This window comes from Convolutriloba macropyga, chromosome 9, assembly GCF_964194025.1.
Source record: "Convolutriloba macropyga chromosome 9, txConMacr16.3, whole genome shotgun sequence".
Lineage (NCBI taxonomy): Eukaryota > Metazoa > Xenacoelomorpha > Acoela > Convolutidae > Convolutriloba > Convolutriloba macropyga.
This window is the reverse complement of record NC_134476.1, coordinates 21,757,598-21,781,152: the sequence shown is the minus strand read 5'-3', so window position 1 is coordinate 21,781,152 and position 23,555 is coordinate 21,757,598. Positions and strand designations below refer to the sequence as shown.

The 23,555-nt window shown below is 35.1% G+C and overlaps 1 protein-coding gene across 9 annotated transcripts in view; it reads right to left on the bottom strand.

Annotated features, from left to right (window-relative positions):
- Nucleotides 1-23,555, bottom strand: part of LOC142345665 (muscle M-line assembly protein unc-89-like) — a 249,231-nt gene that overhangs the window by 110,341 nt on the left and 115,335 nt on the right. For all 9 annotated transcript variants that reach the window (XM_075397869.1, XM_075397874.1, XM_075397871.1 and 6 more), the window contains 18 exons: nt 20,730-20,849; nt 20,294-20,399; nt 19,736-19,882; nt 15,113-15,288; nt 14,532-14,651; nt 13,842-14,094; nt 13,383-13,545; nt 12,499-12,898; nt 12,010-12,186; nt 8,548-8,727; nt 8,263-8,391; nt 7,578-7,997; nt 6,894-7,040; nt 4,342-4,464; nt 3,708-3,838; nt 1,073-1,302; nt 692-828; nt 389-506 (listed from right to left, as the gene is read on the bottom strand). In XM_075397869.1, the coding sequence (XP_075253984.1) occupies nt 389-506; nt 692-828; nt 1,073-1,302; nt 3,708-3,838; nt 4,342-4,464; nt 6,894-7,040; nt 7,578-7,997; nt 8,263-8,391; nt 8,548-8,727; nt 12,010-12,186; nt 12,499-12,898; nt 13,383-13,545; nt 13,842-14,094; nt 14,532-14,651; nt 15,113-15,288; nt 19,736-19,882; nt 20,294-20,399; nt 20,730-20,849 (3,277 nt within the window). The remainder of the gene's footprint in view (nt 1-388; nt 507-691; nt 829-1,072; nt 1,303-3,707; nt 3,839-4,341; nt 4,465-6,893; nt 7,041-7,577; nt 7,998-8,262; nt 8,392-8,547; nt 8,728-12,009; nt 12,187-12,498; nt 12,899-13,382; nt 13,546-13,841; nt 14,095-14,531; nt 14,652-15,112; nt 15,289-19,735; nt 19,883-20,293; nt 20,400-20,729; nt 20,850-23,555) is intronic.

The following is a 23,555-nucleotide window of genomic DNA, read 5'->3' as shown; positions in this document are numbered from 1 at the left end:
CGAAAGTATTGAAGTTTTTAATGAAGTTTACTGCCAGAATGGACTATACTTCCAATTTGCTTATTATTCACAAAGAAAGCGTACATAGTCAGGGGCTCTAAGATTAAGTACCGTCCATCCAACAATGAATGTATGCCTCCTCAACCGTTCGGATTAATAGCACACTTAGAGACTAGTGACGACTAGAGAAGTAAGGCGCTAAAAGAGCCGCACAGCCACTTAATGCCCTCTGGGTTTCATCTGTTTACCCAAATTGAGGACAAAAACTTACAACCGTCATTCAAAAAACTGGTCAGTTGAGAAAAAATCTTAATAAAAAAGAGCATTTAATAACAGCATAAAAGCGACTCAATTGAAGTTGAACTATAAAAAAATGTTTGATAAGTACCTGCAGATTTTCCTTTGGGAACTGTAGCGTCTTCTAGTCCACTTATGATCCTGGGAGGAGTCTTAGGGGGCACAGGTGGCAAACTGCTCATCAACAGCGGCTGAGAGTTCACACCCACCTAAATGCATTCGCTCAATATTTTTTGAATCTAGCAACATTTCATCAACGGTTCTTAACAAATATGAGTGCAGGTGCTGTACATAAAAGATTCCCGTTTGCAAAAAAAATTATCAGAAAAGTATCTTTGAAACGATCTCGCATGGCATCAAAAACAAAGCTTAATTCCATACAACTGTTACTAACTTCAATAACTTTTTCGACCTCATCATCGAATGTAAACTGATCCTGCTTCAAGTTCAGTTCGTCTCTAACAGTTTCAATTGAGTCTTTCAGTTCATTCTTCCGCGTGATCAAATTGTCCAGGTATTTCGGAGGAGGATCTGAAACGCATTTAATCAAATTACTTTGATAAAAAAACATCATTGCTCCATTCGTATTTCCACTTGATACTGTCAATTTAGAGCTAAGTGTGGCCATAAACAATGCTACGTTACTGCAAAGTTGAAAACTGAAATTCTGTCGCTTGAACTGCAAAATTTCCATGATTAATTTTTCTTCTGGGAAAACTTGTGCAAAAAAGTTTCTCAGGTACTCCAAAACAATCATGAAACCAATTCTACGTACCGAAAAGTAATTTAGCCAATTCATAAACTCGGTCCAATTTAGATATAAACTGCTTCTCAACTTTATCCTCGCATTTGTCAAGGTCATTGACCAACTTGTTCGTTTTGTCGAGATTGTCTGCATCGAGCGTTTTTCTAGAAACTTCCAGAACTTTGTCACGGCATTCGAGGCTCATTGACTCAACTTCGTCCAGTAGAACATGATATTCGCGCGCTAACTCAAGTAGAGACCTGAAAAAAAAACAAAAAAAGTTTGGAAATGTGTTAAAATATTCTACAAAATGTTCCCACCCCTCATGACAACCAAGGCTTTTCACCGCAGTAGTACTCTCGACGCAAAACAATACTAGATTCAGTTTGGAGTTTTAAGTGCCATAATTTTTCAAACAACGACACAAATGAAGACCCTGAGAAGATCCAAAAAGCCTTGAGAAACTCAAAACAAAGCATACAACTAAATTCGTTAAAACAATTCAAAAGTGCCGTGTTAAAAGCAATGTGAACTGCGAGATTAATCTTCTGTTATTAAAAATTACCCGATCAAACAAGTTTTCCTATGCAGGATCTTTAAAACACAGTTCACAGAAAGCGTTAAGTTTGCTGGCGTCTAAAATGTATGAAACATAAAATGCAACAGAAAAAATTGTGACAACAAAAAGAAACAACCTTTATCTTTTATAACCAAGGGTCATAATGCAAAAAATCATAAAACTTATCTTGTCAGCAACTGTATTGTCCTGTTTTCGCCGCAAAATGTTGAAAAATTCAAACAAATTCAAAAAATCGCAAACTTCGAGACTCTTTTGTCTTAAACAATTCTCAAATAGCCAGAAACTGGAATAACAGTGGATATATGCTCAAAAATGAAACTGAACAATATTTCGTATAGAAAACATAACCGACTAACGTCGGAAGAATTGCTCTCTAACGACTAGTGGGAGCTCTAATCAATTCCAAACTACTTCAGTCGGGGGGGGGCCTAAATGGGACTAAGATATTCACTAGGGGGCTTCAAATAACTCATTAGAGGTTAAAATATACCACTATTCAGATATAAACTGAAAAAATCACACCAATTTCGGTGCACTTATCATTTGACTTTTAGTATTAAATTGCCTCTAATTGAATGCAGCTACTTGAACTTGCAATTGAGAAAGGATTTTAGATCATGCAAAATGAAAAAAAAGTCACTCGAAAAGACAAAAAAAGATCAAGCAAAAATTTTGCATATAAAAAAAGACACACACGTTTACAATAATTGCTTCTCTTCGAAAGCAATTGATAAATGTCCCAATCAAAATTACAACGAAGAATGCTGACATTAGAAGCAACAAAACTGAAAGCAATAAACCTGGTAAAAAGGGAGAAAAATTGTTTAGCGCTCTGCCGGCAGATTTTAAAAGTATAACTTTGCAACAAAGAGAACAAGTCAGGCTAGAACCGGGTACTTTTGCGTTGAATCAGCTAAAAAATTAACTTAGAAATAGAAAAATTTGTTAAAACTGAATCACTCGTTATTTAAATCTCTCTTGATGAACATATCGACCGGGCAAAACTGAAGATCAAAATAAACCAATGAACGTGGGACGAACTCCTCTCAAACGTTTGGCCAGGCAAACAAAATTGAAGCGGGCATAGGCTAGAAAAAATTATGGTGGAAAAACTTCTCACTTATGGAGGGGTTCCAACCGGTGACCTCTTGGCTGAGATTTGTTAATCTACACGTAACATTTACCGTAAGCTCTCGAAATCGGTTTTGTTTTAGCACCAGACTTAATTTCTGAGCGCGCGCAACTCGATTCACTCAAAAAGAAAAACGAAAAGTAAAGCGTCAAAGAGTCAATCAAGAATTGCAATCGAATGAATTTTATGGAAGAAAAATTTTGCATGAAATAGACACGTTTACAATAATTGCTCCAAACTTTGTTCGAGAGCGATTGAAAAGATTACAGTTCAACATTTAACACCTCTCCTCCGTTGTGGGTTTGGAACTTTGAATTAATGATCATCATGTTCTTGGCAGGACTCATGACTAAACAACGACTTCTTTTATTGTAACTATTTATTACAATATAAAAAATGCGCTGAGGACGAGTTGCAAATTGCCAAAACGCCAAAAATTGACAAAATTAAGATAAAATTTTGTAAAGATCGGAACCTTGCTATCTTCTCGAAAACGCTGAAATTAAAAAAATACTAAATATAAATAATCTACTTTTCACGAGCTCTCTAATGATACAACTTATATTTTCAAAACGTAATATATCGATCGGCCAAATTTAGCTGAACAAAAACATAATAATCGATCCCCGAAAGAAAATATGAAAGTCATTCAAAAAAAAATTTTGCTGTAATGAGCTTCGATGAGAGCTCTGAAATTGTCAATCGACTAAACTGCTAAACATAAGAATTACTAAAATTGTTCAACATTAAAGTAGCAATGTCTTTGTGATTTTTCAAATAAACTTCAAAGTTCCGACGACATTAGTCATTCATAGACTTCGGTCACGAGAGATGAATTTAAAACAACTTACAAACATTTGGTTAATCAGAATACCGGGATAATCTTATTTTAATCTAATCCGCTTCACTCGGATTCGAATAACAGGGAGTCATTTATTGACGCAACTACTCACCTGTGTTTTCCGATGGCCTTTTGCAGTTCGTTCCATTTTTGCTCACATCTGTCTGCGTTCGAGTTGTCCGCTGGTGCGTTAGACGATTGCATAGATTCAAGAAAGGGATCTATGTCTTTCGATTCGAAGTTCTAAAACAGGTAACTAAGCTAATAGATTCCCTCGCGTAAAGTAGTAGTAGTAAAAGACTTGAATTTACCAATTATGGAAAACTTGAACAAATAAACATGAAAACTTGAACAAATATTGCAAAACTTTCTATGTATTAACTCAAAAATGATGAGAAAGGAATTAGGGAAATAATTATAAACTCCGTTTTTTTGCAGTTGTTTGAATGAATTTGTTACAAGTTAATTTCTATGAGGTTTTCAGGCTAAAATGTTTTTGGTTTTTTTTAAAAAAAATCCGACATTTCATGAATATCATTTTATCATTAAGGATTTGTGATTGCAAAAAAATTTAAAAAAAAACTCTGTGCGTTTACTTTTTCCATCAAAAATTCACAATAAAAACATTTCGACAAAAATTTCAGCGTGCCTTCACAGTGATTCTGACGTTTCCAAAGTCGTATGGAAGACATTAAAATTTTGAAAGCACTTATTTTTTTAATCAAACTTGTAGTAAACTAGCATACATCCAAATCCTGTAGCCACAGTTCAAAGTTCTTCACAATCTGAAGGAGACCCTCTGTCCCATCCCCATAGACTCCCTCCATGTCCTGCAATTCATTTCGGAACTGATCAATGCATTGAAGAATCTAAAATATAACAAATTGCCAAAATTCTCCTTTTCACCATTAATTTATTTAAAAAAGCACTTTGACTCCCTCGGAGTATATAGACAGCAAATTAAAGTGTATTCTATTTATGTGACAATTTGGTGTAATTGTTTTTTGGCTAGCTCAACCAAGGACCAGTAAGAATAAAGATATAGGGCCCTAATTTAATATTTTAAATCTAATTTCTCGCCAGCTGATGGCATGATAAGACGAGTAATTACAACAATCTGCAAACTGTTGCATATGATTAATTCTATTATTGAGGAAATGTTTTTTTTCTGTTCGAGAGCTTTTAGCTGAACGGGTTGATTACTCTAGTCCTCAGTTTTTATTGCCGGCAGTTATAGTGAGATGCAAACTTAGAAGATAGTAATGCTCTAAGAAACCTGCTCAGCCACTTACGCTCTGGGACCAGTTTATCCCGCTTCTCAGGCGAAAAGTAAATTTGGTTCAAGCATCGAATTAAGAGACCAACGTGTATGACGCAAATGAATGCTAAAAAATTGTTTGAGACGAATTATTGCAACCAAACGACCAGGCACCAAAAACGATCATAATTGAGAGTGAAGAGTTATGCTGTGAGAATCTGACAGTATCGTGCTCGAAAAGGTAATCGTCCAATTTTGGCAGATTAAGGGATAATCTTTCAAGATTTTCCGCCAGAAAACAGATCAACTTGCATAATCTGCAAGAAAAAACGTTATCTGGCAGAAACCAACAGAAAAAAGAAAAAAGTTCGTTCCGGTTGCAGTTCATGGTTTGGCATTTCATTTTTATTGAACCGTTCTCTTTTTGTATTGTTCACTTTTTACTTAGTAATTTGCATTGTGTTTCAGAAACCAGTATCAATCAAACTGATTTTGCCTCTATCTAGGCAAGAATTATTCAATTAATGAATTTGGCCTTTCCTTCTTTATAAAGTTAATTCCTCAAATTTGACTAAATTTTTATTGCGTTAACTAGGTCAAACATTTACTAAGAATAATCATTAATAGTCAGGTTGAAGCTCATTGGACAATTGGGCAAAAAATGAATTAAAAAATTTAGGCAACAAGACTTATTTTGAATAAATCTTTTGAATAAGTTTTAAGACAAAGACCGCATACGAATTCCTTGAAATCATACAAGAGTCAAATAAAAATTCAAAGGTGAAAAACTGTGTAATTCTTACGTTCGGTAAAAATCGAAAAAAATTCTTGGAAACCATACGACGTAATATAGGGTACATAAAAAATGACCGATGACAAATATTTCGGTATAATATAGTCAAAAGGCATTTAAACTTCTTTTGCATGTGCAGTCCACATTTGACTATTTGGTTGTACTAAAACAATAACTTTGGATTTTATACGTATTTAAAGAACGATTTAAAAGTTAGATGCAAAACTTGTTTGCATGTTTCTAACAAATGAGCATTTTCGGTATAAACTGGCTGCAGATAATTTGAAAACTTTAGTCGTACAGATAGACTTATTCGTTCATTTAGCACCCAATTTTGCCAAAGATATTACATTTCGGGGTCTTTGGGCGAATCATAAAGTTTTACCCTATCGATAAAAATGAAAACGTAAATAAAGTAAAATAACTGGCAGATTGCCAGAAAATAGCCGCAATAGCTTCCTGGATCTGCAGTCTCAAGAAGATAGTAAAAGAGGCAGAGAAAAAAATCTTTTTATTAAAATCTTTTTATCCTCAAACAACCTTCAAGTACTGACACAAATTCACATGACCTTATCTCTTTGAAATAAAGCAAAACAAAGTCAAATTCAGAGAGAGAAAGTCAGTTTTGAGAGTGAAGTAAGTCACACGTGACCAAAAACTCAAATGTGCAAAAACATTCGCTCCAATAAGAATGAAAAGCGACGCAAGATTTCAGATGAAATTGCATGAACGAATGAACAAAAAGTAAATTTGAAGTGATTGTGACGTCATGTGGTCGTAACAAAAATATTGAACAAAAAAAAGACAGCGCCCCAATACAATTCAAATTCTTTGAATTGTAAAAAACAAGAGAAGGCCAATACTGGCCTCAGCTATCGCTTTGCGGCTATTAGAAAAAGATGTATAATTCTCGTAATCTAGGATCATTTGTGATTTCTTGGTAATCACACAAGGATCATATATGATTTCTTTGACTTCATATTAGACTCGTACTAAAAAATCAAGTATGGAGAGCATGAAATTATATATGATCCTTGTATGAAATCAAAGAAACTTCAACTCGAGAAGTTATGTTTATGGATAATCTGCATTATACCCCCTCCATATATAATTTACAAATAGACGTCTAATTTGTTCTTGTGATCATGGGTCGGGGGTACTTAACGGCCCCCATTTCGGGATCCAATTGGATTATAACTCTCGAGGAATCGAGAAATAAAAGAAAAATTAAATTTTCCCAATCTTACATAAATAGCTCTGTTGGAGTGAGTGGCCGTTTGTATTCTGGACTGTAGCTCTTTGCTACACTGTTCGTACCACTGCAGCCAGTGCTGATGGTCCATGTCCAGATCACTCAGAATCACTTTGGTCTCCTTCTTTGCTGGCTGCGGAAGCTAAACAAACATAAAATGCGACGTCACAGATCAGATGGTCATTTAAAAGATTTTGATAATTTGCAAAACACACAAAAAACTCAAAACACCACTCAAAACTCAAAAACACAAAACACACAAAAACACAAAAAACAGAAAAATCATAATTTGAAATATTTGGACAAAACAGCTCATTTGATATAACTTCTGTCAAAGTTTGACAGTACGTAATCTCGTAACCATTGATTCAAAAATGGTGATATATTATTCGTTTCGATCGGGGTCTGAAATAATTACTCGAAATGAATAAAATGACAACGTAAGACCAAAATTCTTATTCAATTGACTCACAATGAACAATTGAACCTATATATTGTTAAAAAAATTGATACAAATGTACTCAAAAATGTCGATTTGCTCTTCAAATTTAACAAATTTTTCTTCTCATTAAAAGCACAAAAAAGACGCACAAGAGTTTTTTGTAAAAAAATTATTTGCGATGTGGGACAAATCTGCGAAAGTCAAGATGCGATCAAATTAACCGAAGCCTAGACTAACCTCATCATCGTTGACTTGATCCATAAAACTATTCCCACTTTTCACAGTGTCATCAAACAGCTGCACTTCGTTATCGCGAGTATCGTCCAGAACTTGCATCACTTTAATCACAAACTCTGGATCTTCAGTGCTCTTTGCTTTCTCAACTTCAGAATAGGTTGCGTCTATTGCATCATAGAGGTCACCTAACTTGAGCAAAAACTCTACTAACGTATTCAGGTGGTTGTCGTATATTTGCATTTTGGTCTGATAAGACTTGTGCTCGCTTATCAGTTGCTGTGGGATTTTCACAACTGATTCGGTTTCCGAGTTGGGCGAGAGACCTTCGGAGTTTTTGTCGGACGAAGTGCTTTCAGGTTTCTGTTTAATGTTGAGCATTTCACTCATCTTAAGCCAGCGTTCAACTTCAGAAGTGACGCGCTGAAAACAAAACATACATTTGCAAATTTTGAAATGCCTAATATCATTGTGCCAAATTTTAAAAAGCCAGAAGTTCTTTTATAAAATGCCGGAGGTTAACTTGCGGTACACGAGTTATAGAACGGTTAAGCCTCTGCAGAAGTCAATTGCAAATTCTTGCCCAAATCTTGCATTATACAGTGCTTGATTAATGCCAGGAATCATTCGTGACGTCAAAAACGTCATAAAATTTAGTATTATCATTTCAAGTAGAGTATCCGTTGACCTTGTAAGTTATCTTGATTTCGGCCAGCCGATCCTTCATGACGTAAGCAGTCTGTCTACAGTGCTTGGGATCCCCAATTACTAGAGGGGCAAATAGCCGGCGCTGCACTTCCACTATCCAATTCAGACTCTGAAAATAATAAACTTATTAGAATGACGTCAGATTTAGTAATGAAATAAGTAAATGAAATAGTGTATCATTTGTGAAACATCATTTATGATCACTCTGATCAAATACAGTGCAGTCACGTAGATTAATTTATGCGATCATGCGATCAGATGTAACCTTGTTGGCATCGTGTCCGAACATGTCCCACTGTGAGGTGATGTCTCTTACAAATGGCATCTTGAGCTTCCAAGTGTCCCAGAGGTCATTGATGACTCTTCTTCTCTCCTCAAAGAGGTCAAGTTGCTTCTGCACAAACTGTATCGTAGTCTCCACGGAGAGCTGTTTGTCGTTCAACGTCTGTAATATATTGAGGTAAAGTTTATAAATGGAATAGGTTCATCATTTTTGGTGGTTGCGCGATTACAATATTGAAGTCAACATTTGTAAATATCATAACTGATATCACACAAAGGCAACATTTGGGTTTAAAAAATTTGTTCCAGCATTTTCACAGAAATAGTGTCAAACATATATGCCGTAAAAAAGTTCGTTTTCTTTCTGCAGTTAAGTTTGCTATCTCTTGCATTTTTGACTTTCGAAATATAAAATATGTAGCATACCATAAAACTTGATCAGTATATGTTTTAATTAATTTCCCTTTGTTTAAAACTGGATTCATCCCCGATGCATACATACACAGACACCCAAGTTCAGTCACATATAAACATGCACACACGCACACGCACATATACACACACGCACGTATGCACTCGCACAAAAACGTACACACTCACATAAACACACCCTAGAAATTTTTGGGATATTTACCCAGAATTATACAAAAAAGGAAAAAGGAACCGGCATGTTTAGGGAAAATCTTGAATTTCCATTATCTCCAATAATGGTGTCGAACAATGCTTTCAGGTTTTCAGCCCTATTGAGCAGTTTTCAGCAATTTTTCTCAGGTAAGAGAACTCTATTGTACACTTGTCTAATTAAGCAAAGGTATAATCGATAAAACTAATCAATTGATCAAAGCACGAAAATTTTTTTTTTATTTTTCAACTTTATCATGCGTCGCTTTTCCTAAAGTTTAATTGCTTTTGATGCTGCGGCTCTTCAATTGGTTTAAAATTGATTATCAGTGTGAAATAAATTAAATACCGTGGAGTCTTTAATAATACCTTTTATGCTAAATAAAAAAAGAGGTCGATTTTTTTCAACAGGTAGCAACATTTTTTCCTATATTTCTGCAAAAACATATCCAAACATCAATAATTGCCTTAAGTTAAATAAGTGCATAATTTGACTTAACATTTGCTGGGCCAGCCAGATATGATGCAAACTAACAAATTTGATGCCCAAAAATCAGAAAAAAAGTATTTTTTAGAAAAAGCTCAAAAACTCTTTTGAGAAAATGGATTATCAATACTGCTCCGTTCTCCTTTACTGATGCTTAGTTCTCCAAGATACCGCATTTTCTCTTAGTAACCCTAAATTGATTGAGTTAATAAACTACAGAAGCCACCAGCATGCAATATTTGATATAAAAAAGTAGCCCTTCATTCGAAAAAATGTAGATATTTTTTTATTTCATACATTTCTGTCAATTTATCGCAAAAATATTGAATAAAAAACCATCTTTGAAAAACTTCAATGTTTAATTTGATTGAGATTTGGCCAATTGTAAAACAAACTTTCCTCCAGAATGACAAAAACGACATAACCTTCAACTTTAATTTCGATGACATCCCTTTTCTCTACCGCCAGTTTTTCTACGGAAAAAAAAATAAACTAAATCTCGACTTAAACTCATTTTTGCAAACTTTATTAGTATGACATACAAGAAATGAGAGAAATATTCTTATAAACTGAAAAACCTTTAATTTTATCGCATATCTAAACATAACCGGCAGATTGCCGGAAAATAGCCACCGTTGACGCGCTAGACGCACATCGGTATTGAATCAGAAAAAGAAAAAGGAAGCGATAGAAAATGACAAAAAATTTCCCCAAGTTTCAAAATTGTTCTAATTCAGTGTGCAGTTTCAGTTAGATTCTAAACCTACACTTACTTCGGGTTCTAAACTGAAGGATATTAAGCTTAATACTAATATCAGCTAGCAATCACTCTAATGAACTTTTATAACCTAATGCACTATGACTTAATGGCCGGGCTTTATCGGTTTATCCCGTTTCTTTTGATTTTGCTCTTTTGACATTGACATTGACCGCATTCAAAACATTGCGTAATTCAATGCGTGAAAGAAATTAGAATCCATTCAGTTGAAACAGTGAGTGAAGTAAGTCAGAAGTCAAACGTGAAAATTGAGACTTATGTAAAACGAAAAACGTGATCAAAAGGTAAAGCGAATTTAAAAAAAACATAGCAGGACTAGTCCTGACGTACAATTCAAAGAATTTTCATTGACTAAACAAAAAATTAGATATAGAACGGACTATGAGTGAATTGGGAAAACCATTTCTAAAATAATCAGATAATCAAAATTAAAAAAAAACAAATTCAATGTCAAAATGCCGCATGTGGACAAAAACCACTAGCGAGAAAAGGAAATTTGGTTGAAACAAAAATCTAGGCCTAAAATGAACTAAGTATGGATTGGGAAAACGATTTAGAAAAAAATCCGTTGCAAAAAATTAAAAAAAAAACAGTAAAAACCAAAGTGAAGTTGCCGCATGTGAACAAAAAACCACTAGCGAGAGAGCGAATTTTTGTTCAAACACCGTTTTCTCACTCAACTTTAAATTTAGAGCAAAAACCACTCGATTTTTCGCTCCACTTCCTGTTTCGGCGTTACCAAAATCACTACTCCAATTTGACTTCAAAAATCATGAAAATGTGTGAACAGATCTTAAAAAAAAAGAGAGCGCCCCAATACAATTCAAATTCTTTGAATTGTAAAAATTCTTTGAATTTTAAAAAAAGGAGAGCGCCTAAATAATAGCCTTTTGAGAGGCTGTTAATGACCATAACCAATCACTTCATTTGTTTGCATATAACAAATCGATCGCAGCATTATATCTAGAAAAATGCTGTCTTTGCATCGCTCAGCTTTGCTATTGACTACTCTAGTTGAACATCAATTTTCCGTGAGGTAGCTGTTTTATCTCGCAAAATTAATGACATTGCATATGGTTTTATATGTAGCGATATATCAAATTGATGATTCTGAATATTTAAGATGATTTTATTGCAATAAAAAGTTTTGCTCGAAGTTTTACCGAACAAATTGCTTCAATTTGAGCTTATCAAAATTGGAAATGAAAAGAACTATTCCTCTCAGAACAAAAATGTTTTAACAATTTTGAGACTTAAGTTGGAACATTCTGTGCTACGCAGAGCCTCAAACGGATGGTCTTGTTTCAGTAAAAATGGTACTAATAAATGCGCCCCACACTGCATTTACATGGAAAGCAGCAAAAATGACGCAATTTCAGCAAAGGATGAAATTTGCAATCAAAATATTTTGGAATTTGCAATCAAAACATTTTGTAGAATAAAATTATACTTTCCAACAATTTTTCCGAAAGATTATCAATATCTATGCATATTTAATTTATTTAGAAATTTGATCAGGCACAAAAAGTAGTGATTCCTTTTGAAGAAAGAATTCTAACTTGGGTGTTTGAGTCTTTGAGGAAGCAGCGACCCTTGAAGTAGACCTGTTCATACACCTCATTCATTAGTCTGAACTTGTCTAGCCAGATTCGCCTGGTGCTCTCCAGAGTCCGGCTGTCCAAGTTCCAATTGTCCAGCTTCAGCAGCTCCTCAAGTGTGTCCATCAAATTCATCATCTTAACCACAGATAAATGAATACAAGATTTTGACATTTCAAAAACATACAACTTGCATACTTCGCTTATTCATTAAAATAAAATTGCAACGGCCCTAGCTGATAAATGAGCGAAACATATTCGTAAAGCGTAAACAGTAATAAAGTCTACATGTTAACATTGTTAGCACAAATCTTAAGAAGCTCTCTTTGATTTGACTAAGCTGATCATGGTCCGCAATGCTTAGGTTTGCGCATCAAAAATGCATTATAGTATCCTGAGTATTCTATATTTATCGAATTTTTGCAATGTACCCAGAAAAATTACACTCACCTCGGTAGATTGGTTGAGAAACTCCAAGTAAGTTTCAGACAAGGAAATTCTTTGCTCTGTAAACATCGCCAGGGTTCTCCAGCGTTGCTTCAGCTCCTCGACTTTCAACCTGGCCTCATTGGCACCTGACTCCTGGTTGATTTCCATTGACTCCACAATACTTCCACATGCTTCCACGTCTATAAACCGAGTTTTCAAATCATCTCGAAGTCGCGAATGGTCGTCAAAGAAATCTGAGGCAGATTGTCTCGTAGTTCCCAAAGTTCGTCTTCGGTTTAGAAGATCCAAGCCAATGTTAACGAGCCAAGTGGTGACCACTGAGAATTTATCGTCGTACATGACGTAAAGTGATGATCGTTCGCTTCGAATCTCGCTGCAGACGCTGCTTAGATGCGCACATCTATAAAGAAAGATATTTGGTAAGCTCTCTTTTCTCACAGACACAAAATTTTTGTTTTCATTAGCGCGTGGGAATAACTAATGCACGCATCCGAACAGATAAGGCAATTTATTTAAGCCGATAAGATGTGGGACTATCCGGTAGAACCAATAAATTTACTATTACAGAGATGCAAAAGTTTGCTTATCGATCGATAGTCAGATTCAACCCGGGAGCTGAAGGAAGCAGTTCACGAAATGGTAAATGTAGCGTAAGCTGTCACATACTACATGTCAATTGTGTTTTCAATCTCAGAATAATATATTTTCAGTTCTTCGTATAAACTGACGTCAAAAAGACTTTTTTTCATGACAAATATATCTTTAAACCTATAATTTTGCAACAGGAAAATACTGCACCAACACTGCCAGTTGTGCACTTCTGTGTTCTAGAATTTAATGTTTATGTCGTTTTATTGGATTGAAGAATGGATTCTAAATCTTACCTTTCTTTAAGTTTTTCCACGATGTACTTGATTCCATCTGCCCCCACACTGGAAGCATCCAGAATAATATGGCCCTCCCTAATGGCAGGGGTGGTGGACTCCAAAATGGCCTGGGCTAATTTGGCTAGTCTCTCTGGCTTCCAGTTGGAACCCAGACTGGGTCCTGAAAATGGACAAATATTTTCAATAAAATATTGTTTACATCAGGTTCATCAAAATCCACTGAAAAAGTTATCGCTTAATTCCAGGACTTTTACTTTAAACTTTTCAAGGCTTTACTTAATTTTGAAACGCTTTCAGACGAGCTCTAAAACTAATGCTACTTAAATGTATGTAATAAGGTGCTCTACAAGCGTACAAATTGGTCTGAAGAATTAGGTACGAGCTGAAGTGCATAGACCCTATCCTTGAAATTGTTGAACAATGACTATTTTTGTCATGAACATTAACATAACAAACCATCTGGTACGCTGAGTGTCTCTTCAATCTGCTCCTCAATCTCGACCAATCGGTCGAACGCTACCGAAGCCGAATTCCAGAAGTCAATTGTCAGCATCAGTCGCTTCCTGCGACTCTCAATTTTGTTGAGGATATCTCGATTGAGACCCTCTATCTCGGACACTCTCTCCCGAATGTTGTCTCCATCTTCGTGTCCAGTCAGGATTAGAGTGTCGACCGAACGAAGTACTCGGGTTATACGTGCCTCGATCACCTGCAAGTTATCAATTAGATGACAAAACATTTACAATCAAATTGAAACCTGTAGATTAACTCAACAAGATTGAAGCAGGCATTTTTCACACTCACTGATGTTATGATCAAATCAATTGCCAATGTAATTGGTGTTAATATTTGCATATAATAAGAGCTCGGATACATTGGTTCTTGTAAAATGCTCTTCAAAAGCATGTTCAAAACGTTCAAAAATAGACGCCATTTTTGTTTTTAGGGAACAAGTTCTGAAGACATGTCAATAATGACAAGATCAAGCAAAGAAATTTTTGAACAGTCTTTATGGAAACATACATGTTTCATGGCTATGGTGAGGAAAAAGAACTGTGATCGCAGACGTTTTTAAGAAAAGCAACGGTTGAAGAAAAGTTGCTGGATCACTAATTTCTTTATGTAAAAGAATGCAACCAAAAGAACCTTGGCCTCGTTAGAGAACTCGAGATGTATCTGGATGAGTTTGTCAGTTTCTGTTGGGTTGTTGCCCAGGTCAGTGTGGTGCATGTTGTCACTGCCCACTGTCACGAACCAGTTGGTTATCTGAAAACAGATCGACATGGATTGTTATCAAAACGTAGCTGCACAGCAAAGTTCACAAAAATGTATCTCTCCTTATCAACAAAATCAATCGAGTCGACAAATGTGAATAATGAAGCTGAACGCTGATTATGACAGAAGCTTTGAAATTACTGGAATCCAACTGAATTTTCATTGAAAAAAGTCATTTATCCGTGGTATTCCCAAAAATCACAGGTTAAACACTTAGTCAAGCGCAACGATTATTTAAGTGAAAATTTAATTGGCTTGTAAGCGCAAACTATTGCTAGTGTTTGCACTTATTATACTTTGTATAAATTAATAACAGGTCAAAGTATAACCACTACAATTTTTTTTAAATCTTTATAAAAATATAAACGTATCGATTACAGATACTTATATATTCAACCAGATCAAAAGCAACAGTTTCAACCAAAACAGAGTTAGAGTTAGAATGTAGGTACCTGTTGTATCTCGGCGTCTAGCTGGAATATGAGAAGACTCTGTTCCAGTCTGATTTTCCTCTGCAACCACAGCTCCTCTAGCAGAGTCCGTCTGTCATGTAACTCTGCCAACACCCTCTCTACCAAAGCACTCGAAGACACTGCCACGTTCGAACCCTGAGACTCCAGATTGCGCCCTAAAATTAGAGGCGGCTCGCTAATAAGCTTTTGCACTTTTGCACACAATGTGTTGATCCCGGTCTACACATTTTGAATTAGTTGTCTGAAAATAAGTAAGAGATAGGAAACTTTCAAAAATTCAGATACTAATCGAAAACAAATGGTGTTTGAGTAAAAAAATCAAAGCCAAAATAAAATCAGAAAAAACAGAGACAAGACAAATCAAAGTAACCTTACTAAAACACAGATGGGACCTGTTCTTAATGAGACTAGGTAACAGTTAGACACAAAGCAGAACAACACGGGCAAAGCTCAAAAATCTCTCGAATTTTATCGAAACCAAAAAACTTCAAAAGTCATAACAACCATCAGCTTACAAATAAGGTTACTAGGTAACATTAAATTTAATTGATTAGAAAGCCAATGGAACCTGTCATTAGAGCGACTAAGTCACAAGACTACAATATAACGACAAATGCAGGCAAGACTCAGGACTTACAAAACATATTACGAAAACACAATGTGGAAGTTGGTAAAAGCAAAAGCTATTCAGTTAAAAGATTATATATGTTCAGTTGGGCCTCATAAGCAACATCAATAGTACCTGTTTTCTCAAGGAGGCTGCGTGATGACACAACAACAAAAAAGAACCCTAATTCTTGTTAGAGTCATACCACAAAACCAGAAGAGCTTAAGGCAGCTTTCAGAAGAAAACGATGTGACCTGTCGCTAGTGAGAAAGTCATATTTTGACAAAAACAAAAACAAAAACTGCAAACCTCACAATTTCATTAAAATTTTTTCAAACAAAAAGTTTCCAAGTACTTAAAATCATTTGCTTTCAGCTGAAGGTGTTAACTAAGTTTAATCATAATTCTATATAATTCTATAGGAAGTTATTGAGACTTGTCGTTATCCAGAAAAAAAATCGTCTGCAAAATCATCAAAGACTGGCAGAAAACGAATGATCATTCAAACTTTTCCAGAAGTGTCGAAGCCATTTAAACAGTAGATGAGATAATACCGTCATAAATGTTATAGAAGTGGAAAATGTTAAAACGTCATAGATGTGATAACGCGAAATGAGACCTAAAAATAACAATTAGAGACAAATATAAAAAGATCGGAACATTTTAAGTTGCCAGAAAAAGTGAACAAGTAAAAAAGTTAGCAAGCCACATTTGGAAAACTTACCAAGTTCGAAAAAAAGGAATAAATTAGTTTTTCTAATACCTTCTCGGATAGCCAAGCGGACCATTGATTCATGAACATTAGCCGATATATTACCAAACAAACAAAAACGCAGGCATTGAAAATTTACGAAAACATTTATTCGGAGCCAAAAACTATAAACAATTCTATGACAACATGACATTGGATTATTGGGCCTGGTTTGAACGTAGGTGGCATCTCTCTATGATTGAACTTCTACATGAAAACTGAATTGTCTCTAATTGACGTAAAAACCAAAAATTCGGTTTGTCCAAATCTTAGCGAAAAACAACTTGGCAACAGAAAATTATAATATACCCGAAAATGTTGCATTTTGGATATATATCGACTTGAAATAGCAAAACCCCGGTAAAAAATTATTTCCAAAACACTTTTTTTACAAGAAGCGTAAATAATTCAAGCCCTAATCTGAGTTTGCTTTAATTGTGTGCGTATTTCCGTTGAAATTGAACAAACTGGGCTAAAGAACCATATTCGGCGCCATTTTTCATGAAAAAGGCTGAATTTTCAAAAACTGACCCGTAATAATAGCCGAAATAACCAGTTCAGCAAACCTCATTTTTGTGTAACCGTATAAATTTTGACATCATTTTAACAAAATGGACACAAACGTTTTGAAAAAAATGTGAACAAAAACAACTAAAATCAGCTGATTGCTCACGAAAATTGAACCTCGATAACTGCTCCGAAAAATGAATTTTAAAGAATCAATTTAATTTGATATTCTACTTTTGACGGGCTTTTTGATGATATCACTCACAACTCTCTGCAATGAATACATCGATCTACCAAAATTGACTGAACAAAAATCTCAAATGACCAAATGGTTGCTACCACTCTAAGTTTTGGTTGGAATAAAAATTACTCTTATCAGTGCTTCTTTTTGTTCGAGTTGCTCGTGAACTTTTTAAAATGTAAATAAAAAGATTTAAAAATATGATTGAAACACTTCCTTTAAAAATATATCGGGATCAAAGACACAGTTGCTAGAGAAAACACATCAAAATTAAACCCTTAAGTATTCTAATCATTCTAGCCTTATAACTTAATTATATATCTTAATTGAACGACCTCCATTGAATTTCAATTAGAGCTTACATTCTCAATTTAGATTTAATATGAGTATACAAGTTATCTTCTTGAGTGAGAGAAGTCTTATATGATTAAAAAATATCACACGATTGACCTAAAACTCGTCACCAATAAAAGTCGAAATTAACTTCTTCGCGCATTATTAAATGGAAAGGCCAGACTAAGACTTAGAAAAACATCCGGAAAACTACGGAAACAAACGGAACAAAACTTTAAATGGCTTTTTAAAAAATTAAACCAACCTCTTACCTCCAAAAAAAACGACAACCTCCAAAACAAATCCGCAAAAAAGAATCTAAAAACTCAATGGCCCATTATTGAATAAGGGTACATTATAGGGATACTCTTCTGACCTTGAATTAGACTGACTTCAGGCAGGGTGTGGCTGGGGATGATGAGGGGGTGGGGGCTAGGATGATGGGTAGATTGTGAGGATGATGGGGCACATAAATTGAAAAATGGAAGAAACAAGGGGTCAAAACTTATGTTTAAATCTGCTATCCACTCATAGCGAGAAATATCAAAGAACGTACTTTCAAGAGGTGTCGCCGCTGCTCGGTTGACTCAACATTCAAACAAAGATTGATGAGCAGCTATAAGATTAAATACGTGCTCGCTTTTTATTAAATACATGCCTTCAATCTCCTGCAATGAAAAAGGTAGTAAAGCGGCGTATCGCTGCAATTGAGACTGCCTGAGCTAGTCACTTGAAATTGGCAGAGAGACTAAAGCACTAGATACTTCTGTTATTGCCAACAATGGAAATTCGTTTGAGCATCTTGAGAACTGTGTCTGAGAATCTTCCAAAAAAACTCTCAAACTCCAAAAAAAACGATCAGCTTCCTGTGAACAACTGTTTATTTTCATTCAATTGCGCCATAAATAACAGAAAACCAAAACTCAGTCTCTTTATGAGTTGCATGTGAGGCGTAAATATCTTTCAGATGTTTAAAATTTTACAAAGACATTAAACTATTGACGGGCGGATTTCTCTCAAACGACTGGAGAGCATTTGGCTTCGTGAGGCCAGCTTTAGATTAACTGAAAGAGGTGGAGTGACCATGGGTTAAGGGGGATTGTGATGGCGGTTAGGGGCGAGCTTTTGGGATTACGTGTGTGATGAGGTGGAGGAGTTAAGTTGGGATTGAATTAATGGTGATGGGAGAAGTGGTGGGGAAGAAGAGGGGCGATGAAATTTTTGTGTGTGGGTCTGTCTTGTGGAGGGGAGGGGGGGGGGTGGGTGGAAGGGATCAGACCTCTCTTCACATGATGCGTTTCTGTCTCTTAAACAGTTGCTGTGAGGAGCTTAATGAGCTCTAATTCTCTTTAAAAAAACTCAATAATTTCCGGGCTTTACCTGTTCCTCCCTTTTCTGTGGATGAAGAGTCAAAAGACAGCAAAACGATCCGACAAAAAATCGGTAGTTAGAAAAATTGCATTGAAAAAATTGAAGGAAGAATATAACTGCTACACTACACATTTTCTTTGGGAGCTATTAACAGTATTCCCAATATTTATTCTATTTTACTTGGTGATCGTATTGATGCCTGATGAGTGGCGGTCGGACGAATTATAATTTTAACCAAATTTCAACAGAATTGTATTTATAGAAAATTTTCCTAATATATAAACAAGCTTTTATATAAAAATTTACACGGTGTCACTGAACGTTGTGCTGATATGGCTGTGTTCAAATCGAGGTTGTGTGCGAGAAGATTCTTGTCTCCGTAATTTTATCGAAATCAGAACCACGCATAAGCAGCGTTGGAACCCTGCGACTCCAAATTTTGACCTACAACCTACTGTAATAACAATCTACTGCTTTTAATACAATTTGATGCTATTAAAAATTTTTTAGTCAATCTGTACAACAAACAGTTGAAAATTGTTGGCAATAGTCAAAGACTGCACTGACTTTGGTTCCCAATTATGTCGACTCTTTTTCTTGCCTAACTGTTTCAGTAAATTTTGTTGTTTACAATTCGTTGTTCAGTTGTGCCACAAAAGAGTTTACATTTAAACCCGAAGCGCTTTTAACAGCTATATGAACCGCAGAGCATAGTTGAGCGCTGGATCGAGTTTCAAATCTCTTCTTTCTACAATATTACATCACCCCATTTATCTATAACTTGTAACTGACCTATTTCGACTATCTTGTCAAGCAGTCCTTGTCCGTTCTGAATTGTGTTCATGGAGTGTTCACTCGTGGCTCTCTTCATCTCCTGGTGCTCCTCAATCAACACCTGCACCTGTTCTATGTTGTCCGCTATCAGGGTGCTCTGACATACTGCAAAAACAGGAGCGCAAAAATTCAATAAAATAGTGAGTAGTCGAATTCAAAACTAAATTATTGATAAAGATTCAATTGTTTTACAATGATTTCACTTTGTTTTCTTCATGAGAGTGGCAATAAATGCATGCAACTATATAATGTAACCAGTTTCTAAATTTCTAGCAAATTTTTTATTCAGCTATGTCAGCAATGAACGTAGCCTCAATTTCAAATACGAAATATATGAACTGTGCAAGTTAGGGGTATACTTATAAAAATAGTTATAAGTGCAAAAATTGTGCATTAGATTGTTCACATGCATTTCTGAAAAAAAAAACAATTTTGTCCTTGGAGGAAAACGAAACAGTCGCAAACAATATGCCTGTGATCAAAACTAACATGAAATTCTGAAGCAACAAGCCATACCTGTGTAAGCGTAGTCGAGGTGTTGACCGAACTCTTCACAACTCCTGTAGAAGTCAATGACCAGTTCCAACAGAATCCGTCTCTCCTCCATACGCATCATCAGCTCCTACACAACCTTTCCCATTTAATAAAAACAAAAGCAGAAGATGATGAAAAGTTTTGACTTCATAAGTATTTTAGTTTTGTAGTAATATCAACAAAGAAATGATACATTCAGCTATACGCCACAACGATAAATATCGCGTGAAACTTCTGACAATTTTAGGCAGCTAATTGATTTCGTGTTGAAATGATTGCAGCTTCAACAAATCAGAAATTCACACCATTTGTTGAAAAACAAAAATAGAGTGGTTTAGGTTCTAATTCATAAACTGGGGGTGCTCTCATTCTAAAATGATGATAGGAAGAATTTTTGGAAATGAGCTTTTAAATTTACCTTCCATGCGTCTTTGAGTGAGATGGCCATGGCCTGGTACACTTGGCTTTGTGACTCATCTGTTGATTCCACCATCGTGTCCGCCTTACGAAGAACCTCTCGGATCTCATCATGCCGATTCTGTAGACGGAAATATTTACATCTACTTGCTAATAGTCAAATTGTATATTAGTTGATACACTGAAGATATAAAAGCCCCAACCCAACCCAACCCCCCCCCCCCCCCCCCCCCCCAGCTTAGTGGGTGCATATCATTTGCATCTCCCAGACGATCGTGCCATATTTTTTCATAATGATTTAACTATGTAATGGCACAAACGGAAAAGATCCAAAAAATTACAAGAAATTTACCGAAAAATGGTCACCGTTGACACGCTTGAAGCACATGAGAATTGAAACGGAAAAAGAAGAGATAAGAATTGAGAAATTTTGTTTAATTGTCAAAAAATGTTCTAGTTTCATGTGCAGTTTCAATAAGATTCTAAAATTATACTGAATTCAGCATCTAAACTGAAGGCTATTCAGCTTAATGTTAATGCGAGCTAGCAAACGCTCTAAGAAAGTTTAAAAACCTCGCTTCCTATGACATGATGACAGGGTGTTATCGGTTCATCACATTTCTTTTGATTTTACTCATTTCAACTTTTTCGTATTCACCACATTGCCCGTTCCAATAAGCAAAAAAATTAAAAGTCTATTGAGTTGAAACATTGAATGCAGTGAGTCAGGAGTCAAACTTGAAAGTCGAGACTTGAGTAAAACGAAAAATGAGGTCAAAAAGTAAAATGAACTAAAAATAGCAGAATTACAACCCAACGTCTTGAATTACAACCCAACGAATTGAATGAACTAATGACCTGACAATTAAGACTTTTACAGCAATATCAAACTAAGACAGTCAACTTAGCCACTGACCCTATATGCTCGCAAATGAAGAAAACTATGAGAACAACTAGAACTTTTGAAGATCCAGTATAGTAACAAACACTCAAGATAATTTTTATGAAAAAATTGACTCTTAATAATAAATGTCTTCAAACTGAAAGAACCTCAAAAAACATTAACAAAAACCTTCGCCACAACATATCAAAACATATGAAAGTCATAAAACACCCTTTAAGAGTGCTAATGACTGAAAGAAAGACAAAACAAATTTAAAAGAAGGCAAGCCTAAAAATCACAAACATTTCAAAAACAAATGGAATAAAAGTAAATGGGAACGTTATTTCAAAGTCTAAGCCATTAAACAAACCAACATTACGCCATACCAGACGGCCAAAAAAATTTTTTTATTATTTTTGAGACTAAGCGATAAGACCACAACAAATACAACGAAAACTTACAAGACTGACAAATCAAAATTATTTTTTTGCAAAGAAAGTTTCGAAAATAACAAATAAAAAATGCTGTGAATCCAAAATTCGGCTAAAAGGATTAACCAGTTATTCATTAGCAACCAACGAGATCTGAGAACCAATTAGATTGAGTGATAAGAAAGTAATAGAACTACAAATTCTACCAAAACTCATAAATTTAATGAAATATTTTGAAAACAATCAACGTATAAATTTTACAAAGTAAATGCTATGCACTGAAAACATAAAAGAGACTAATTTAGGATTCTTGCGAAGATAAATGAGAAGACATAGCAAGACAAATTCTGGCCGACAATTCAAAGAATTTCTATTTACTAAACAAAAAGTAGATATAGAATGGACCATAACTGAATTGGAAAAAATATACAATTTCACTTCAAAACGACTTCATGTTTTGCCATAACTGCTTATTAAAAAATAATCAAAATGTTTGAAACGATCATGAAACAAGCACCCAAAACAATTCAAACTATTTGAATAGTAAAAAAGTACATGGCCTCAATAACAGCCGCTGAGAGGCTGTCAGAGTCTACAAATTAAATATCTGGAGCAACATATAGTTATCTAAAATTTTTCCGAAAATTCTAACAACTAAGGGTGGACAAATTTATTTATCGACCTAATTCCAAAAACTCTGGGAGCTTAAGTTTTATTCACAACTCAGAATTAACTTAGTTTTGAGACTTGTCTGCACATAAAAACTTCATTTGTGCAAAAAAAAATCTCAAACTCAGTTGAGAGCGCGAATTAGCTGCCTTATTTAGAATAAAAACGTTGAGATCAAAATTAATAACACAACTTTTGAATTTTTCAACCAAATTTCTATGTAATGCATTTTTCTCCTCTGAGAATTAAAAAAGGAAATTAATTTTACACCTCTTCTAGTAAGGTTTCTTGCTGTCAAATGCTAACCCTTCAAAACTTTTCCAAAACCAAAATAAAAAACAAATTCGTTAAAATTTTTGTTTGAAAACTATTTGCGATGTCCAAGCCCTCTCTGTTTTTCAGATCAACACTGGCCTTCTTTTTCAAAAATGCACGCTTATCACGACAGAAAAAAGCATGCATTCAAATTATTAAAATACTACGATGAAAGTGCTTTTTACCATTCCCAACGAGTCAGCATTATTCAAAAAAACAAACTGGAATGCAATTGCACATTTCAATAAGCGAAAAACAATCCATTCAGTTGAAAAATTGAGAGCGGTAAGCCAGGACTGAAACGTGAAGGTCGGGACTTAAGTAAAACGAAAAAGGTGATCAATTCCAAAATGACTAATTTAGGATTCTTGAGCATTAGGTGAGACCTATCTCTAATGAGACTACAATTGAAATTAACATATTGGACAATAAGAAACCGCGAAACTTAGAAATTCCATAATATTTCTTGAAAAGAATTAGTGCCAAAGCCTTACAAAACAACTGGTGAACAACTCGAACTGTTAATTGA